Source organism: Megalobrama amblycephala, linkage group LG6, assembly GCF_018812025.1.
Source record: "Megalobrama amblycephala isolate DHTTF-2021 linkage group LG6, ASM1881202v1, whole genome shotgun sequence".
In the NCBI taxonomy this organism is placed as follows: domain Eukaryota; kingdom Metazoa; phylum Chordata; class Actinopteri; order Cypriniformes; family Xenocyprididae; genus Megalobrama; species Megalobrama amblycephala.
The window spans coordinates 23521513-23543234 of NC_063049.1; the positions used below are offsets into that span (position 1 = coordinate 23521513).

Sequence of the window (21722 nt, forward strand, 5' to 3'; positions counted from 1 at the left end):
TTACTCACCCTCATATATATATATATATATATATATATATATATATATAATTTAAATAAATCTTTATTTATATGTAGGCTATATATGTATTTTATTGGTTTTATTTTAGAGCTTAAATTTTAAATCGACAGCAATGTTAAAATTATTGATCTTAAAATTATCAGAGCTAAAAATATGTACATGTGTTTTCCATTTTAGCATTGTGTCTTGTCATTTAAGCTGCAAATGTGTTTTTCATTTGAGGCTATTACAAATATGTTAATGGCCAAGCTACTTCCAGCCTTACTTTTACAAATACTTGATATTCTAAAGAACAAATTACTACTCACAACTCCTCATGATGTGAAAGAGAAAGAGCGGTTTTCTTTCTTGAGGGCTGCCCATGGCTGTCTAAAAGCCTTTCTATATTAAACATAGTGTGAAGTGGATTTTAATTGGCACCATATGCCTGAATTGTGTAGCATTACTTAAGGGAGAGAAAGAAGTCAGCTTGATGGAGGCAACATTCTGACGCACTATAGCTTCACATCCTGACATGCCAGACCTTTCAAATAACATTGTCAGGCACCATAAACATTTCCCGGATAAAACAGTTTACTCAAATCTCACACAGAGGGATCTTAGCTTGTTGCCAAGGGAAGGTTTGCAAGATATACAAAAACAATTGTTTGAACTAAATGAAATGAATGAGTAAAAACTAGGACAAAAGTGCATGGAACAAATTTAGTTTCTGTATTTAATGTCTCTTTTTCATAGTGTAATGGTGATCTTAAGCTGTTTAAAATAATATTCATATATAATATTCACATTAATAATATTGTATAAATGGAGTCATTTGGCATTATATATATATATATATATATATATATATATATATATATATATATATATATATTTTTTTTTTTTTTTTTTAAAAGCATGGTAACACTTTATTTTAGTGTCCTTGTTACACATTACATGTAGTTACCATAGCAATAAATTGTGCATAATTACATGAAACTAACCCTAAACCACACCCTAATCTTAACCCTAACCCTATAGTAAGTACATGTAGTTAATTCTTATTACTCAGTACTTAAATATATAATTACACTGTAACATGGACACTAAAAATAAAGGGTAACACTTTGTTTTAAGGTGTCTTTGTTACACTATAATTATACATTTAAGTACTAAGTAATAAAGGTGCCCTGATGTAATATAAGTCTAAGGTGTCCCCTGAATGTGTCTGTGAAGTTTCAGCTCAAAATACCCCATAGTTTTTTTTTTAATTCATTTTTTTAACTGCCTATTTTGGGGCATCATTAACTATGCACCGATATATAGGTTGTGGCCCCTTTAATTCTCGTGCTCTCCCTCCCCCGGAGCTCGCGCTTGCCTTGAACAGCATAAACACAGTTTACACAGCTAATATAACCCTCAAAATGGATCTTTACAAGATGTTCGTCATGCATGCTGCATGCATACATCGGATCATGTGAGTATAGTATTTATTTGGATGTATTACATTTGATTCTGAATGAGTTTGAGGCTATGCTGCGTGGCTAAAGCTAACATTACACACTGTTGGAGAGATTTATAAAGAATGAAGTTGTGTTTATGCATTATACAGACTACAAGTGTTTAAAAATGAAAATAGCGGCGCCTCTCTTGTCTCCGTGAAGACAGTAATAAACGATGGTAACTTTAACCACATTTAAAGTCGGCATGAAACGGAAGTTGCGATTGTCTTTTCTTCTGTACTGTGACGTCTATCCAAGTGAAACGGCATCTGAAATGAGAGGGCGGGACTTGATTTCGTCCTTCGGAAATTGATTGGAAGTTGGCCGTTGCTAACGAAATGGAGGCAGATATGAAAACTCCGAGCACTCACGTTACTGTAAGAGCTTTATTGAGGATGACGAGGACGGTTAACGGCGCTAAACAGCCAGAGAGACTGACTGACTGATGGTGTGTGTCCGTTGTTTTCGGATCATTCCTATGGAAGTTGAGCCGCGCGTAAGTTAAGTGACGCTCAACTTCCATAAGAATTAATCTAAAAATGCTCTGGTTACTTGCTCTGCTCCAGTGGACACACAGCCTGACTGACTGAGCGTGTCGCAGGTTCCTTTCCATGTTTACTGTACACCCCAATGACTGGCATCAGTAGTGTTTAATGCATTAATCTCTATAAAGTGAAGCACAGCATTTACCCCATACGTCACTGCAATTCCAGATAGCTCCACCCTTGCGCCATAGCATGTGACAGGAAGAGACGATGAGTCGTTTTGAAGGGGGATGGGAGATTAATGATTTTGATTAAAGATTATATGGGCACATGAATTTTTAAAAAATAATGAAGTTCACGGATACATTATTGATAATAAATATTACAATATTCCATAAAAAAATAAGAATTGTTCATTTTGATTTCATGCCGACTTTAACAGTACATTAGCAACATGCTAACGAAACATTTAGAAAGACAATTTACAAATATCACTAAAAATACCATGATATCATGGATCATGTCAGTTATTATTGCTCCATCTGCCATTTTTCACTATTGTTCTTGCTTACCTAGTCTGATGATTCTGCTGTGCACAGATCCAGACATCCTGCCCTTGTCTAATGGCTTGATCATGGGCTGGCATATGCAAATATTGGGGGCGTACACCCCGACTGTTACGTAACAGTCGGTGTTATGTTGAGATTCGCCTGTTCTCCGGAGGTCTTTTAAACAAATGAGATTTATATAAGAAGGAGGAAACAATGGAGTTTGAAACTCAGTGTATGTCTTTTCCATGTACTGAACTCTTGTTATTCAACTATGCCAATATAAATTCAATATTTAATTCTAGGGCACTTTTAAGTAACTACATGTACTTACTATAGGGTTAGGTTTAGGGTTTGGTTCGGTTTATGATTAGTTGCATGTAATTATGCATAATTTATAGTTATTATATACTAACTGCATGTAACATAATGACACTGTAAAATAAAGTGTTACCAAATAAGATGTAACCAAAAGCACTAATGCCAAATCATCAGAAAGTGTCCACCATCAGAAGGGTTTGTATGTTAATACAAACCTTTTTCTCATCAGTGTTACAAGTAAGAACTGTACGTGCTGTATATGTGAATGTATCTACCCTCCCTAGGTAAACTGATAACACTTTAGAATAATGGTTCATCATTAATAGGTAACTATGCAGGAAGTAATGATGAGTAGTACCAAAGACTATTGAATAACACAAGACACGTCACTCATAATATTTTGAATGGGAATAAGTCACGCTTTCTAAATAAGAGCTAATCGCCGATTGGTAATGTCATTGCATCACTGCAGCGGTCGTTAGAAGCTCCGGTTCCTATAGAAACAACAAGGCATGCACTTTCTATTGAGACACGCACTTAGGACTGCGCATGCGCATTAGCTTGATCCAGCCTGAAAAATACAGTTTTTTCGTGCATTTAAAAACACAATTTATGAGACAGTTGTTTGTCAGATTTCCTTGGTGATTTCAAATATGAAATTTAATCAAAAGCTTGGCAAGCAGCTTTGAAGAATTTGATGTTTCCCCATTCAAAGAGATAGGAGCTGCACTTGCATGCCCAAGAGGCGTTTCAAAGATGGCTGCCGAGTGAAATGACTTAAAGGGACTTTGGTAGTACTACATTAACATCAGCTACTACTATTAGTTACTAGTCCTATTAACTATGGAAACAAGATTAACTACACTCTTAAAAAATGCTGGGTTAAAAACAACCCAAGTTGGGTTGAAAATGGACAAACCCAGCGATTGGGTTGTTTTAACCCAGCGGTTGGGTTAAATGTTTGCCCAACCTGCTGGGTAGTTTTATTTAAACCAACTATTGTTTAAAAATTGCTATATGGCTAGCTTAAAATGAACCCAAAATAGTTGGGAAATTAAAAACCAGATGCTATTAGAGGCAACAATAATAGACAAAAGGTGAATGTTTATTAATAAGCTTTAATATTTTATTAATATAAATTTAATAGTTTAATAGTTTATTAATATAAATTTATTAATAAGCAATTTAATACATGTTTATTGTTTAATAATTATTCATTGAACATTAATAAATGTTCATTTCCAACATACTTTGGGTTCATTTTAATTAAGCAATACAGTAATTTTTAAACAATAGTTGAGTTAAATAAAACTACCCAGCAGGTTGGGCAAACATTTAACCCTACCGCTGGGTTAAAACAACCCAATTGCTGGGTTTGCCCATTTTCAACCCAACTTGGGTTGTTTTTAACCCAGCATTTTTTAGAGTGAAGTAATTACTCAAGTACTCATGTTACCTAATCTCTCTTTAAGAACTGGTAATGATATGGACCAGATGTTTTGACCAGGTGAAAATGTTCTGGTTAAAAAAAAAAAAAAAATCTTATTTTTCTTACTTATTTTTATTTTATTCATGAGCAGGTGCAAGGTAAGATTGAACAGAACTGGTATGATTCAGCTGTGGTATCACAATCCTGGCACATCAATACATTTTATTTTGACTTTGAATACAATGCAAGATCTGCAATAGAAATGTTATTCTAACCCTCATTTGTGTGTGTAGGTGACCCCTCTGTTGACCGTTTATCGAATGTCCTGATAAAAATCTAATCTTTTTTTTTTTTTTTTTTAATCTAAGGCTAAGTACAAAGTACAATGTTTAAGTTCTTTTCTAAAAACTAATTTAATAATTGTATGCTGCTTCCTGTTTAGGAGATTACAGTGTGTAGAATACTACAATGTTTTCCACTGAATAAAGGGGGTGAAATAAGAGATTCTCTGCTACATTAAGAAACCCCATAATAAAAGAAATAAAATATGGAGTCCAGTTTCCGCTTTGCTAATATATTATGTGTGGTAATATCTCCCACAAGTACCCCTCTACAGCTCTATTAATTACTCAATTACAGGCATACAAGTGAGGAAGAGAAAAAGAGATAGGATAGGAAGGGAGAAGATGTCAAGTATGATTATTGATCATGTCCATTATGACTTGATTGATCATATCCATCCTCATAAATTATTGAAAACCAGGTCAAAATTAAAGGTATACTCAATAACTTATTATTATTAACTCTACCAATTGCATGACCCTCAAGGCGCAATCTTCTCCACAGAAAAATGTATATCTTTAAGACACAGAAAAAAGACACAAATATATGTTACTTCATAAGTTAATTGCCCCTATTATGCTTTTTCCGACATTACCTTTAATGTAGTGTGTAATATAATTGTTCGTGAATGTAAAAGTTCTGCAAAGTTTCAAAAATAATAGTGCAAAATAAATGGAGTTAATTTTTCCCAAAAGAAAGAACCAATTCTGAACTGCCTGTATCCTGCTCGAACCTAGGTTTGTAACAAATTTACATCACGCTAGCCTAAGATTTTCATTGGCTGCCCACAAAGAATGTCTACTTTGGCTCTCAAAAACTGTAGTTGTTGCTGAGGCCTGGAAGAGTTTGGTTGTGTTGGTGACATGCAGAGAAAGCAGAAAGCAAATCCACTTTGCAAATTGATACAGTAAAACCGACACCAAAATGTAACAAGTCACCATGACAACACTTGGGTAAAGTGCACATTTGAAATTGTAAAGGGAAAGCATAAGCTGCCAGTAGAAAGTCATAATATCTTTATTGGTAGCAGTGCACTCATGCATTAGTCCAGGCAGGCTGATTCAACTATGTTTATTGTTTATTTGGTACTGTATGTTTCAGGGCAAGCTTTAAAAGGTTGGAATGGTTATTCTTTTGTATACAGCTGTAAACAAGGCAAAACAAGTAACTAAACGCACTATGGAATTTATATCTAAATTAATTTGAAACAGCATTGAATGGTGAATTCACTAGTTTCAGCTCAAAAACCTGCAACATAGCCAGGTGCTAAATGTATTGCGATAGCGCTGTAATTTGAGTTATGGGTAGCACTTTATTTTACAATCCTGTTCTGCATGTACATACTATGTATAGTATTAATAACTGGGTTAACAACTAGGTAATAACTGAACCTACACTAAACCTTATCTTAACCCAAGTTACCTTATATTACCCTCTAATTTCTTAGGTTAATACAAATAATCTATATGATCTATAATAATCTAACTACAATCTAAGTGCACGTAAGTACACGTACTGTAAAATAAAGTGCAGTGTCATTTTCAGCACAAATGCCTATTTTCCATTGACAATTTTGCTAATTTTGCCTTATTCACAATGTTCTGTGCTATAAACTTAAAGGGTTAGTTCACCCAAAAATGAAAATTCTGTCATTTATTACTCACCCTCATGCCGTTCCACACCCGTGAGACCTTCGTTCATCTTCGGAACACAAATTAAGATATTTTAGTTAAAATCCGATGGCTCCGTGAGGCCTGCATAGGGAGCAATGACATTTCCTCTCTCAAGATCCATAAAGGTACTAAAAAATATTTAAGTCGGTTCATGTGAGTACAGTGGTTCAATATTAATATTATAAAGCGACGAGAATATTTTTGGTGTGCCAAAAAATAAAAAACAAAAAAACGACTTATTTAGTGATGGCCGATTTCAAAACACTGCTTCAGGAAGATTCGGAGCATATGAAAATTCTGTCATTTATTACTTACCCTCATGCCGTTCCACACCCGTGAGACCTTTGTTCATCTTCGGAACACAAATTAAGATATTTTAGTTGAAATCCGATGGCTCCGTGAGGCCTGCATAGGGAGCAATGACATCAGGAAGATTCGGAGCATAAATGAATCATAAATGAAGATTAACGAAGTTCTTACGGGTGTGGAACGGCATGAGGGTAAGTAATAAATGACAAAATTTTCATTTTTATGGGTGTGGAACGGCATGAGGGTAAGTAATAAATGACAGAATTTTCATTTTTGGGTGAACTAACCCTTTAATGCGGGACACATTGCACTATATCACTGCCACCAACTGACCCACAAAATAGAAAATAAAAAATAGGATTCATTAAAAGAATCATAAAATTGTTCCATGCAACTTGAGTGCTATATTAATATAAAGTATTAATAAATATTAAGTCATCCATTTTAGATTAGTGAATGAATCATTTATTTGATTTGGATAATTTCAATGAATCAATTGATCCAGTTCACAAATTAACATGAAAGCTTCATTGACCAGTGTGTCAGTTTAATTTAATATAATTTTAAAAATCATTTGGTTTGGAACAACATGAGGGTGAGTAAATAGCAGAATTTGCATTCTTCTTTGAACTATTGCATTAAAAACTGAAGTTTGAAGTTTGGAATTTTAATTATCCATGAATTATGCAGATCAAAAGAATGATTTATAGGTTGTGTGTCCAACAAAGTGTTTTTAGCCAGCTGAAAATGGCACTCTTCTTCTGCTGGCACTTGAGAGCGCTTTAGCGTGCAGTCGATGTTGTGCTTGTTCTTGTCATCTGTTGTCATTGTACAAGCAGGAGGATGTGACGGTTGGCCGGTATAGTATTTGTCCTGCCCCTCCTCTCCTGTGATTGGATGGATTGGTAAAAAGTGACAGTGATGAGTGCTGCAGTTTACCCATCATTTTTCAAATCTCAGCGACCAGGAAAAAACCCCAAGCACGCAATAGACGCTTAGTACATCATCACGCTGCTGCCGTTTTTAATCATGTGGCGCTCTCCGAAAACTATTTTTAAAAAAATATGCATGCCTTAAGAAAAACATTTTGGTGGACACACTGCCTTTATTTTGGTCTGTCAAATTTAAAATGAAAATGAAGCACCAGCTACTAAAAGCCAAACAAGAGTGTGTTCTAGTATTATAATTAGGCGCAGCACTGTGCTCTGTGGTATGCATGTTGTCAGTATGCTGTCAGCTCTTGACAGCTGGTAGAGTAAATCTCAAGAGAAAATGCATGGAGCTGGGTAACAGATAGTGCTCAAGTTGATCCATAGACAAACCCTAGCTAAACTCTAGTGTAATAAGATGTGTGAAGCCTGAGGCAGAAGGGACTGATCCCGGCTTCCTCCTGATCCAGCCTCCCCTGAGCTCATCAGCAGTAAACTGTGACAGAGTTGTCAAGGCTGGAGGTCATTCTAAGACAGGGTGAGTGTGGAGGACAGTCTTCTGCATAAAACCTTGCTGCTTTCCCTTGGGTCAATGACGTGACATTCATTTCTTTGTCCATATCTATTATAAAGCATTAAATAATTATGTAATAATTACTACTAATAAAAACAATATTACATTTTTATATGTTTGAGGGGCTTCAAATAAGAAAAAAATATTAGATGTAAAAGGCAAGCAGTAGTTTAACATTATTGTTTTACATTCTTGCAGAAAGAAACAAACAAACAAAGAAACAAAGAAAGAAAGAAAGATTTTGAGCTTTTTATGACAAGGCACTTTGGTTAAGGTCAAATTGAGTAACTCAAAGAAAATTCACTGAATGTTTCTTTTGTGTGTGTGGTTCAAGTATACTTATGGGGACAAAATGTCCCCACAAATTCAATTCAATTCAAATTTACTTGTATAGCACTTTTCAAAATACAAATAGTTTCAAAGCTGCTTTACAGAAAATGCATGTCAACATTATAATTTAGTTACAGTAATCTGAAGAATAGAGAATTAGAGTAATCTGTTATCAGAAGATGGCAATATCCAAAATCCTTGTCCTTGTGGGAACATCTTTTGGTCCATATGAAGAAAGCAGCTTATAAATCATACAGAATTCTTTTTTTTTTTTTTGAAAATCTAAAAATGCAGAAAGCTTTCAAATATAAATGAAACCAACATGAATAGATGGTATTTCTAAGAACTTCTTTTTAAAAGAATTTTTTTAAATACTTTGTATGATCCTGTACATGATTATGCAGCAGTGAACATTCTGAATGATGTAAACAAACTTGTGGAAGTAATGCAAGTTACATAACCAGATTACTTTTTTCAAGTCACTAGTAAAGTAACGCATTGCTTTTGAATAAATTTGTGCATGGGGGTAATGCATTACAAGTAATGCAAGTTACTTAATCAGATTACTTTTTTTAAGTAACTAGTAACACATTACTTTTAAATTTACAACAACACATCTGAGTTACTTTTTCAAATAAGTAATGCAAGTTACTTTGTTCTCCCATTTATTGACTGACACCTTTCCTGTCCCTATGTTGAGAGAATCGGGAGTAAGTGCAGAGGTGTTGTGTGCGCTGTGTAAACATAATGTTTACTGTAGTTCTAGACTAAATGTGAACATGCATTTACTCATCTCACTTGTACAAAACAGATTCAGTATCCCTCATAATGAATAAAAACAGTGAAATAGAACTCGGAATATTATGCATACCTGCAATAATTAAATATGTTATATAACACAAATATACTTTATGTATTTAATCTCACTTTACTTATGTCTTTCCATTGATAAAGGAATAAACATCACATTTGTGTTTCTTTTTTTTTTGTTTGTTTTTATCATTAAAGAGTGTTGAACTTTCTTCTCCAGCATCCTATTCTTCTGCAATCCAGAATGGCAGCACACCTGAAAGGTTTGTTTGAGCTGCGCCCTCCACTGTACAGGTGTGAATTTGCATGGGTGTGCAACATTTGCCATTTGCCAAAAATATGTTGTTGTTTTTTTTGTTTTGTTTTTTGTTAAAAAACAAACAACCAATTCCAGCTCAAGTGAGAAAAAGTAATGCAAAAGTAATTACTTATCATAAAAGTAACTAACACAATTAGTTACTTTTTTAGGAAGTAACACAATATTGTAATGCATTACTTTTAAAACTTTCCACAACACTGACCATAGATTTTAAATATAAAAAAGCATTATTTCATAATCTTCAAATACATATAAAAAAGGTAAATGGTTTCGGATTGTTTGATTATGCCATTTGCAATGCTTTATGGGAGTTATAGTTCGCTGCTTTTGTGCAGTTTTCATTTTCATGGTAATACTACTCCTGGTGGATTCAAATAGATTCTGTCTTCAGGATTATGATTAATTTTGTTCCTCACCAGGAATGGCTAGTACTTTTTTCGCCCAATTAATTACAGTTGAAAAACTAAAAGGTTCTTTCTTTCACTTTTCGAACTGTACCATTGAACTCTATTATATTTACTGTATCTAGCTCATTTACTGTTTAAGAATAACAAAAGGGTTTAAATGTTTTTAGGTCAATATATGCAGTGCATTCTTATATCATCAAGCCAGAAAGGAAAGAATTTGTTAACAGGGTTACTCCATAAAAAGAATTTGTATGCTATGGCTTTAAAACAAGATGTTTTGGTGATTAAAACAGTGATTTATTCAGTAGAGAAATAGTGGTATCAGGGGAGGGCTGTTGTTTATTTTTGTAGTTGTAGAGGATAAGCAATATCCTTATTCCCTCTTATACACATGTATAAAATTCTGTCTAAAACATTTGTAATGAACGAAAGACTGAATAAATCTATGTGCAATTCCTCATCTTCTCCCTTATGTCTCTGCCAATAAAAGGTAGCAAAAAGTCAAAAAAATAAAATGTGAAGATATTCTATAATTAGAAATGAATCTGACAAGCTGCAAATTCTGTCTGCTGCCTCCAGGTCCCCTGTTACCACCTTCAGTTTGCAGAATTACAATGTGACCTCAAGGCCTCCGCCAACCCTTAAGCTGCCACACAAAATGTGTTGGTAAAAAGTGAGATCTGAATCTGAGGTGACCTGTCCTCCATTAAGAGCTTAGTTAGAGGCCTCTAAAACATTTTATGATGCATTTTTATTAATCCCAGAGAAAAAGTGAGATTAGGAACCTGAATTGACCACCTCGCTGCTGAATAAAGAATCTCCAAACCCGAATGAAGGCTAAGTCTTTAGAAACAGAGCAAGGCAATTAAATTACCATTGCCTTTTGAACACTGATTAATTCAATGAGGTAATAATGTTGATTACCTCGTCTAAGTTTCCCAAAAATTGATCCTGTCTGGAATTGTATATCTATATAATTGTACTTTAAAGAGTACTGCCTGATGAATGAGAGCAAACACTGCAGGATATTGTACATTAAACTCCATGATATATACTAAACATATAATAATGATCAATTGCGGTCAGGTATTTTCCTATTCAAACACACAAATATTCGCTACTTAATACTGATTGCTTAAGCACACCATCCAGCGGTCAGATATTTCTTAAACTTTGACATATTTACTTATTTGGTATGTAACCCTTATTTTGTCTTTGCTTTGACAACTAGCTTTTCTGTACATTATCTCTGTTTGTGTACATATCCAAGTAATTGATTCACATTATTTAAACAGAAAAAATAATCTGGTTCAGTAAGTATTAAAAACGCTTTAATTAATAATTTCATCATCTTGATATGTCAAATATGAGGGCCTCGTAGCTTTGAAAAGGCCACTTTGAAAGCTATTTAAAGTCCTGCATGCTGTAATTTGTTGTCAAGAGTTTCAGAGTTGCCCACAGGAGATTTCCTCTGTGCAATTATCGGACACAATTATTGTTTGAAGCAAACAGCTGCATGTCATTGATATGATACAAACAGATATGCCTGTGAAAAGATTTAGCTGAAACTGAAGAGAAGAAGCTGTTCGCCAACAATTTAATGAAAATTGTGTAATTTGAACAGTGTGAAATGGCTTGTTGATCGACAAAAGTGATGAGCAGGAAAACTTTGAATAGTACTCAACTCAAGACCTTTAATTCACAGCCTTTCATCCAATCACAAGTCTACATTCCACTTCTTTCACTTTATCTTTTCATGACCATTGACATTACTCCTGCTGAAAAGACTGGCTTGTCACCAGAATGTTTTTTTTTTCTTTTTTTTCTGGTCTTCATAAAAGGTTGTTGTTTTGCTGATGTTCCCATGTTGCTTTTTAATTAACACAACCAGCTTTTCCAGCTAAACCTTATCTATAATACCTAGAAAAATCTATCTGTGAGCATTCCTATTTATCTCAGTGGACATCAACAGGAACATGAGAGGCCAGCACTAACCAGCATACACCAGTCTGAACCACTGAACTTGTATTCTGGCCTAACTTGGTCTTTCAGCTGCCATAATATGTATAAATGCCTGTATTCTCAGTACAAAGTGTATGACTGGACCAGATGGCCATCATTGTAGTGGCCACAGTCCTGCTTTATTGCAAAGCCGCTGCAGTGTCACGTGCAATTTGATGCACTGCAAATGTCTTTGGGGAACGCCAATGTATTCCGTCACACTGACTACGGCCCACCCAGCACTTTCACAGATAGGATGGTTGTTTATAATGAGGTCTTCTTTTCTACGAATTCCAATTTTCATGCCAGTGCTATAGCGGAGCCGTAAAACACCCAGTCTTTGATCTTAGGCTCCATTATTCTCCATGCTTGATTTCAAGGAAACTCTCAGCTAACCTGGAAAACAGAGGCTGCACTGAAAGAAAAATGTCAAGGCAAACCTGACTGAAAGGCTTGTTGCATTTTCCACCAATATTTGTTTAAAATAACCTCCTGTATTGCCTTCAGTTAATTGTTGGTAATTTCCTCAGTGTATAATATTACACTGTCGGCGCATCACAAAATTAGTCGCAACACAATTAGCGCTGGCAAGGAAGCTAATCATTTTTTATTGGTTCCAGTTTCAATGTCTCATTATTGTTCAGGTTAAAATAGAAACAATGTGAACTGGCAGGCTCAGCTCCCCTGATGCTCTAAATGGCCAGTGTTTTCCTAATAACACTGTTTGGGGTACCATTAAAAGTTTGTTATGCCTGGCCTTTCTGGGTAAGCTAGTTATTCAATCATATTTACACCTTTGAGCAGATGCGTGATCCTGAATGATAGATAAAACTGCGACTTCTGACGTGTAAATCTAGAAAATGGTTCATAAAAATGCAAATGAATATTTGCAAACAAATAACGAGTGAATATTTTAACATGCAGTGACTGCGTTTCTAAACTGATTAGCGGTAAAAGTATTTGTAAGACACTGAAAAACAGAAAGTTTGGAAAACAGTATATATTTGCAAGCAACATGTAATGCACCACCATTTAAAATGGTAAAATCAAATAACTGCCAGCAGCTTTAACCTTCATAATTCTCTCTGGAGCCTGTTTCCCAGATTCATTATAGCAGTACATCTAACTATGATATTTTTATTCTACGCTTAATTCCCAAGTGGCTCATACTAAGAGCAGAGAGTAAGATGATTTGTAGTTCCCACATATGACATATGCATCATTTTAGAATGCTGACATACTCACCCTATTCAATCATCTTGTCTATTTATGTCTATCAGGATTGTGCACCATTCAGAATTGAACTGAGAATTCATTTTAAACTCCTGAATTTGAACTGAGGTGTCAGACAGTATACAGAATTTCAATTCAAATTTTAATTACAAGGAAGTGGAATTAATATTAATTGAAATTCAAATAATCTTTTTAAATGGAAAGAATGTTGGCTTGGCGATCCTGATCAACTGAACGAGCGACAGACAGATAGACAGAACAGTCCTGTTATTCTAGTTCAACCTCTTGTGGCGTATGGCCAATCAACTCAAATTCCAACTCGAAATTGAATTTTACACAAAACTGATGACTGGAAACCATAACATACTTTATAGTTCTTGTCAGGGTTTTAGTGGCAGATGATCATGCAAAAAATACTAGAGGGCTAATGAATGACTTAATGATCTGCATTTGGCACAGATTGTTCCATAAAGCACCACCAGTTTACTTCCTTTCACATTAGAAGTCAGAACTAGGGGACTTGTCAGATTCTCTCTCACACAGTAAGAAATACCACCATCAGGAAAAGACCAGGGATCCCTGGACATGCAAACAACAGTGCTCATCAACAAATAAAGCAGATGCCACCAGCATAAAGGGATTCAAATCTAAAAACGAAACTTTTGCCACCAGATGCTTGCTGGCTGTCAGTTCTGAGGGTGCTGCAATTAAACCAGTATGAGCCACAGTGTAAAACACATGTGATGCTAGAGAAAGAAAAAAAAGAAGAAAAAAAAAAAAAAAAACAAAACAAAAAAAAACAACACTGCCTGATTTCAATAAGAGGATGCCACAGAGGACAACCAGAGCTGTTCACAAAACAGCAAGCATTTCCCATTAGCCGATTGTAACTTCATAAATAGCCATTTTTAGCCATGCTTAATTTGGGAGGAACTGACAGAATTATCCACTGATTGTGAATTGGTGCTCTGTGTTTGCGGTGTTGGGCGCAAAATCATCAAGGTCTTCGTGAAATGCTGATGAGTCAGAGACAAAGCCTGGTAATTTGAGTGTTTGAAGTGTTACACCTTGAGTGAAGAAAAGACAAGCCACCATTTCCACTTTACCCTAAACATGGCAAATGGCAACATTTAGAGCATTTATCACTTTCCATCAAACCATGTTGCACAGTGGAGTCACATTTGCCACTTGTTTATAGAATAAAGGCAATCCATGAAATTGTGTTTGTAGCACCCCTCTAGACAAAGTACAGCTTGTGGGTGAACATCTTTTGGAAAGCCTGGAGTGTGTTTCCCGAAAGCGTCGCTAGTCAACTATGGTCGTAAGTCCCATTGAACTCTATTGGTAATGATGGAACTTGCGACCATAGTTCAGATTGGGGTGAGGTGGTAACATTGATCACACCAGAGTGTATGAAGACAGAAGTCCATATTAAAGGATTAGTCCACTTTTAAATACACTTTTCCTGATAAATTTACTCACCCCCATGTCATCCAAGATGTTCATGTCATTCTTTCGTCAGTCGAAGCAAAATGAAGGTTGAGGAAAACATTCCAGGATTATTCTCCTTACAGTGGATTTCAATGGCTACCAACAGGTTGAAGGTCAAAATTACAAATTCAGTGCAGCTTCAAGGGCTTTAAACGATACCAGATGAGTAATAAGGGTCTTATCTAGAGAATCGATTGGTCATTTTCGAAAAAAAAAAAAAAAAAAAAAAAAAAAAACCGTTTAGGCTTTATAAACAAAATAATCGCCTTGAATGTACTTTCCGCTTCCGCATTCTTCATAACGCTTACGCTGAATGTCCTAATTCAAGTTACGGAAAAAAACGAAACTGGCGCTGCGTTCGTTCCGCAAGTAGAATAGGGAAGGCGTAGAACATTCAGCGTAAGCGTTATGAAGAATGCGGAAGCGGAAAGTACGTTCAGTGCAATATTTTGTTTAAAGCATAAACGGTTGTATTTTTTTCTAAAATGACCGAGTCACTAGCTAAGACCCTTATTCCTTGTCTGGTATCGTTTAAAGCCCTTGAAGCTGCACTGAAACTGTAATTTTGACCTTCAATCTGTTGGTAGCCATTGAAATCCACTGTAAGGAGAAAAATCCTGGAATGTTTCTCAAAAACCTTCATTTCTTTTCAACTGACGAAAGAAAGACATGAACATCTTGGATGACATGGGGGTGAGTAAATTTATCAGGAAGAGTGTATTTAAAAGTGGACTAATCCTTTAATGCAAGATATTACACGACTAGTTTTGTCAGAAAAACAAAGTAACCATGCTAGAGGAAAAGACAGATGAGCTCGGAGCTTTCATTAGAAAACTGACAATTCAGTACGTTTAAAGAATTTCAATAATCCAGAGACAAGTTTCAAAATCTAGAAGAGTTTATTGCAAGAGGAGTCAGAAAACTTAGAAACTAAGGATAATTTCTCCACTGGAGACAACTGCACGGGTAGCATCTGCTTCTAGTGTCCCAGCAGCTCTCCCTGTGAAAGAGAGGGAAGTCCGAAAAGGGCTCAAGTACGCCACAGACTATCAAATAGAAAGAAACAGCACTCACTATTCCTGTTGCAACTCTGAACACAAGAGTCTGCAGTCGGGGAGCAAACTGATGTACTGCAATGAATGAAGACCTAGTAGAGAACACATTTTAGATAAAGAAAACAATCACCCGTTTAAAGACAAACACAAGGTAAGAGGAAATACAGTCTCCATCAAGGGAGGTGAAGATGTAGGTTCCACAAATGTGAACATTGAGTGTGAACCGTTTGTAGTGGGTTGGAAACTGCAGGCCTGAAGACCAATCCACAGGGATCAAAGTGGTCAGGTAACAATCATCCTGGTAGGGACAACTGCAAAAAAAGCAAATCATAAGACAACTTCAACACTGGTGCCAGACTATCTACACTGGAAGGAGCCTGCAAGGGAAGACTCCCAAGTTAGAAGACCTCAACAAAGAGTCATTGCACAAATTAAAGTGCAATTACTCACTCATAATGTCTGTCCCTTGTGATGGAGTCTAGAGGTCCAATACCTACTTCATAGGTAGAAGTCATTTGGTTTTCATAGACAAGAAAGTCACAGTCCATCTGCAAGGAAGTTATCAAAAATAAGTTATACGGAGTAGATAAGTGCAACAAACTTCACATACCAACCATCATAGTAGTACCACAAGCAGTGACAGGAAACTGGTAGATGGAAAAAGCTACAGTAGTGCTAACAGGACCACAAGGAGGATCACTTCCTCCCAAAAGAGTGATAGACTCCACACTCAGTTGTGGAAGAGTTGCATCTCTTATTGCCACAACTGCTACGACTTTGAAAAGTCAAGACATACCATATGAAAGTTACTACCATGATTACCAGGGTTAAGCATTAGTGCAAAACCCACACATTCCTTTTTATTTTAAATGCAAAATTTCAAAGTGGCAAAGTTATGGGAAGCTACTTCTGTTTCCAAATATAAAGTTCAGAATATAAAAGCAAGGAAGTCGGCATGAGGATTTTACCATGTTGAGAACTAATGCTAGTTCTAAAGATACCTAAAAGGTTTAAGATTTGTCAGTGGAGTAACAGTGAAATCTACTACCATAAGATGCTTACCTGCTTTGCCATAATAGCACTGCTGTCTATCAAAACAGCAGTTTATAGCATTACAGTTTGCAGGAGAAATGCCAGGCTCTCCACACTGCACCACCTCATAGTCATCCACATTGCACTTCTGAAGGGGATCTGCCTGAGGTGCTGGCTGTTTCACCTCAAAACTCAAAGAAGATTGTTGCCCAGGCCATTGGACGGCTTGTTGACTTTGTGCCAAAGAATAGGCAGCACAAAAACAACTAACGACACGAAGTACCACAAAACCCCAAAACTTAAAAGTGCTGCCATTGTTCAAGAACTGAACACAACTACTAAACCCTCTCAAGAATTTATTTTTAAAGGTTGATAATTAGCTACGTTTAAAGGTTCTCTCCGCCTCTGTATTTACCGCCAATTAGCACCTAGCCCTGATCTATCAAGATCTGCAGCGTCTCAGTTGGCCTCATCAGGTTTGATAAGCTATGTCACGCTATGAAACCGTGGCACTCTTAAATTGTATGCAAATTCAATAATTAATTCAAGCTCTCATACATAGTAATGCAATTTTTTTTTTTTTATGTAAAAACTATACACCATAGTTTGAAAAAAAATTTTTTTCCTCCCTCAGAAGGATTTGGCACAGATGATTCTTTGGAAATGCTCTGTTCGATAGCATGAGTGTTTGACATGCTATTTGACAGTGCTAGAGAAACTGGCACATTGTTTAACATTAAATTTAGCCTAAAGGAGCTTATAGTTTGAATCTGCATACGATAACAGCTGCCAAAATGAACACACACTAATGTGGAAATAATGGAACTTTTATTCATTTCTGGTTTGAAGCATGTGACTTATGAGTTTTTTGTTGCTATATTAAGTCCAGTATTTAAAGCTTAAAGTTGCAAAAAGCAATTTCAGAACTTTTTATATCATCAGAATCAGAATGCACTTTATTTGGCAAGTACGCACAAGCATATAAGGAATTTATGGTATGTTTTTTTGGTTTATTTTATAAATATATACATATTTTATTGATAGATTTTAAGCACCTAATCTTTTATCTTATTAAAAACTGAGGCACTAATTCCATGAATTTCACATAGGATATACATTAACCCCTTCCTTCTTCCAAACACACACTCCCGCTACAAAACCCCTCCTTACAAAGGCACGTCAGCCAATCCAATGCCAGACTTAAATACAAAAATTCAGAGTGTTCTGTCATTAGATAAAAAAGTGCTGTTCTCCTGACTCGTTGCTGTTTGCAGAGCTGACTGAGGACTGTCACAGCAATAGGAGTGATTTCTCAAGACACTTATTTAAGTGATATCTATCAGGAAGTAGCACATTTTATGTGTGATATTTAAAAAAAAAAAAAAACACTTTATGCATTCAATCAAGTATATATAGTGCATTAAACCTAATTATTACCTGCACTGAAGTCTACTCCACATTAATAAGGATTCTCACATCCCTCACAGTACAAAGTACTAAATTAGTAACAGTACAATTCACAGGGCATTAGTTCAAACTGTTTCCTTCTATTATTTTATCCTCACAAAGTACAGGAATTGTCACAGGCACTACTGCATGGTTGATCTGTAGACCCTGGGAAGAATTACATTTGTGATTCATTGTTCTAAAATTGTCATATAATTGATTTTCTTACTCTTGGTCAAAAATCTTTTCAATTGCTACTTTCTGAACTTCTTTTCCTGTACTTTTCTTTTTTTTATTTTTAAAAAAGTCACATTTAATTCACACTTGACCTCTCATACCTGAAGAATAAAAAACACAATGGTATTTCCATTTGCATATTCATTTCAACACCATTGCACATGCAAGTAAAATGGCTTTATATGAACAGTGTAGTCTTGCATCAATCTACAGCGTTGAAATAGCATGTAACAAGCTAAGATAAATTAGATTGTTTTTTTAATATATCTATTAAAGAGAGAGAGAGAGAGAGAGAGAGAGAGAGATATTTTAGTGCAATAAAATAATTTCCCAAACAGCTGTCAATAAATAAATAACTTTTTTTTAATCACTGAATATTAACTGCATTGACACAATCATCATACATGAACCAGTCAAACAATTAATTCAATGAAGTTTATAACAATTGCATTCAATTTAGGTGTATTTAACTGGTTGGAACTAGAGTAATTGTAGGACAGTGCCCCTCCAGGAGCAGGACTGGACACCCCCGACTTAAAGTGACCCCACTTCTACATGTTGTTCTTTACAAGCAGCCTACACTATAAAATGTAACCCCATTTGGAGCACTGGTAATCCAGATTTGGTAATGTGGAAAATTGTGTGTCTGGATCAGGGTGATCCAATTCTATTTTGGTTTGAAAAACCGGCACAAAAATAAGATGGATTACTTGATCCTGGAAAGCATAACATGGGATTTTTAAAGACAGATAATTCTAATCCAGATTACTTTTTCTTTTCTTTTTTGATGTACTGGGGCCAGTGGTTCAAAAAGTTTAATCTGGATCATAATGATCTGGATTTTGAAATCCCATGTTTTGCTATCCAAGATCAGGTAATCCATCTTACTTTTGTGTTGGTTTTTGAAAGCAAAATTGGATTGGATCACCCTGATCCAGATACACACTTTTTCAGATTACCAAATCTGGATTAATGCTCTACGGAGCCCCTAAAGGGACATGGTGATTAGAAAGAATATGAGATATAAAATCTCTTTTTACTTTACAGTAGGTTACCGAAAGGCTAAATATGTAGCCTAATGTCTCCTTCTAATTGATTACTTTAACAGTTCAAGTAATCAAGAGCAAAATAATAATAATAAAGAAATGTGTGTGTATGTTTATATGATAAAAATGTTGTATTTTTTGACCAGTTTTAAAATTTTATTACATTTTTGTTCTTGAAATCCACCCTTCTGATGGGATCAGTATAATCCAGATTTTTTGGATCAAAGGTATCCCTTACTAGTATATCTTACTAAAAAGCTTTGAACAACACAAACTGATGATTTTATCCAGATCAAAACCAAGATTGGATTTTGTGATGTAATCTGATTTCAGAATCCTTTTTTCCTTTAGAACAACCCATTTTCAAGATTTGATCCAATCCGACAGCCGAAATCCGATCAGATTACTTTTGAACAACTGGGCTCCGGGCCCAGAGGTTGCAGCATATTTACCAGCAAGGTCTAACTGGACCATGCTAACCAGCCAAATCTTGATCCATCCAGCAGGGTTAACAAAATACTGTATCAAAACTGAGCAGAATTATGTGAATGTTGACTGTCTCTGTCTGTGACATTAATAGAACAAAAAGTTACCAATATAATCAATATACATTTACTATGACATTCATATAATCAAAAGTTTGTGAAGGGCATTGCTTCCCATCTAAAATTGAGCAATCCAACAACCACAGCTGTCTATCCGCCAGGAGCGATGTCTGCTTGATGTGAAAATGGCTGCTTGATGATTTACGTGTTTGGTAATGATATTACTAGGCCTCTACATAGCCCCCTTTCTCTCTGTGCCTGTGGTTTTGTAATTTCACAGATGATGACTTTGAAAAACATACACAATATGTTAACCTAACTAAAATGTCATATTTCCTCAAAAGTGCTCACACAGCTATTCATTTAAATGGAAATGGAGTGAACTTTGAAACGCACAACCTACGCTTTCCCTACTAATTTGAAAGTATTTCACCTCGCCAAGGACTGAAGTTAGTAGAATGAGGCCTTTTAAATGGCATAAATAATGTAAATTCCACTGGTAAACCTGAAGACTAGTAAACAAACCTGTCAAATGTATATGAAAGGTTGCCATGGCAATCTGCAGATGTGTTCTCTCTGTGTGAACTCCTTTCCATAGCCTCTAGCAGAATGTATATTTCTGATGCAGCAGTCATGCACCCATTGGTTATTAAGGGGAAGCTTGTAGCCAGACGGCCCGCCACCGACGTTCACTGATTGGTTCAACAAACATCCTCTATAAATTTTTATATTAAATGAAAAAATCTTATTCAAAGTTCACTGATCAAATTTAAAGGTGTGGTTCATTGCGATTTCACTTTTTGATATTAGTTAGTGTGTAATGTTACTGCTTGAGTATAAACAGTATCTGCAAAGTTACAGTGCTGAAAGTTCAATGCAAACTGAGATTTTTCTTTAAAAAAATTATCTATTTAAGGACTACAACAAACGGCTGGTAGGAACTACATCAAGCCTCTTCCCGGGTTGGTGACATCACTAACCCTAGAATTTACATAAATTAACATAAATACACAAAGTGGGATCCATAAGCAGGCTTTTAATTACAGAACTCGTGGTCAAACAGGCAGGGGTCAAACAGAGGCAAACAGGTATGGCAGGGAACAGGCAGAATCGTAATCGTAATACAAGCAGAAGATCAGGGCAGGCAGATATCAATCACAAGTCCAGTACACAATAAACAGTCTAAGGGCAGGCAGCAGAGAATCATAAACGGGGAATAAACTGGGTCAATAACAGGCAGACAATCAGAAGAGTAAACGCTCAGAAATGCACACCATAGCAATACAAGACCTCGCAATGATAGTGAGGTTGAGAGCGTCTTAAATAGTCCAGATAATGCGTGGCAGCTGGAGGTGACGATAAGCGCCAGGGTACAGGGCTTGTGGGAAATGTAGTGCGTGTGAGTGAATGTGTGAGTGTCAGTATTCTGGTGATGGCGCCCTCTGATGGCCAGAGGAGGGAATCACAAAGTTTGTCTCTGTGACAACATGACACAAATGCAATAGCATGTCATAAAAGCAAGATGACAAAATGACAAGTTATAACCGTAATTAAACTAAACTATACATGTTCTATCTTCATGCAGCATATATTCTGGCTCTGTAGCATCTTACAAGAGATCCCACACAAGCGATTTATAGATTATCATAACAGAATAT

The 21722-nt window shown here is 35.8% G+C and overlaps 1 protein-coding gene across 2 annotated transcripts; it reads right to left on the reverse strand.

Moving 5' to 3' along the window:
- Positions 1–15583: 15583 nt before the first annotated feature.
- On the reverse strand, positions 15584–17264 carry zp2l1 (zona pellucida glycoprotein 2, like 1). 2 transcript variants are annotated; one of them, XM_048192409.1, is made up of 5 exons: positions 16821–17252; positions 16209–16306; positions 15983–16069; positions 15778–15850; positions 15584–15703 (listed from the first exon to the last, which is right to left on the reverse strand). In XM_048192409.1, the coding sequence occupies exons 1-5, from the start codon at positions 16830–16832 to the stop codon at positions 15683–15685; spliced, it is 291 nt and encodes a 96-aa protein (XP_048048366.1). In that variant the 5' UTR covers positions 16833–17252; the 3' UTR covers positions 15584–15682. The 2 variants fall into 2 exon arrangements, with proteins under 2 accessions (XP_048048366.1, XP_048048365.1); XM_048192408.1 differs by lacking the exon at positions 15584–15703 and having other exon boundaries at positions 15834–16069; positions 16821–17264.
- Positions 17265–21722: the final 4458 nt, after the last annotated feature.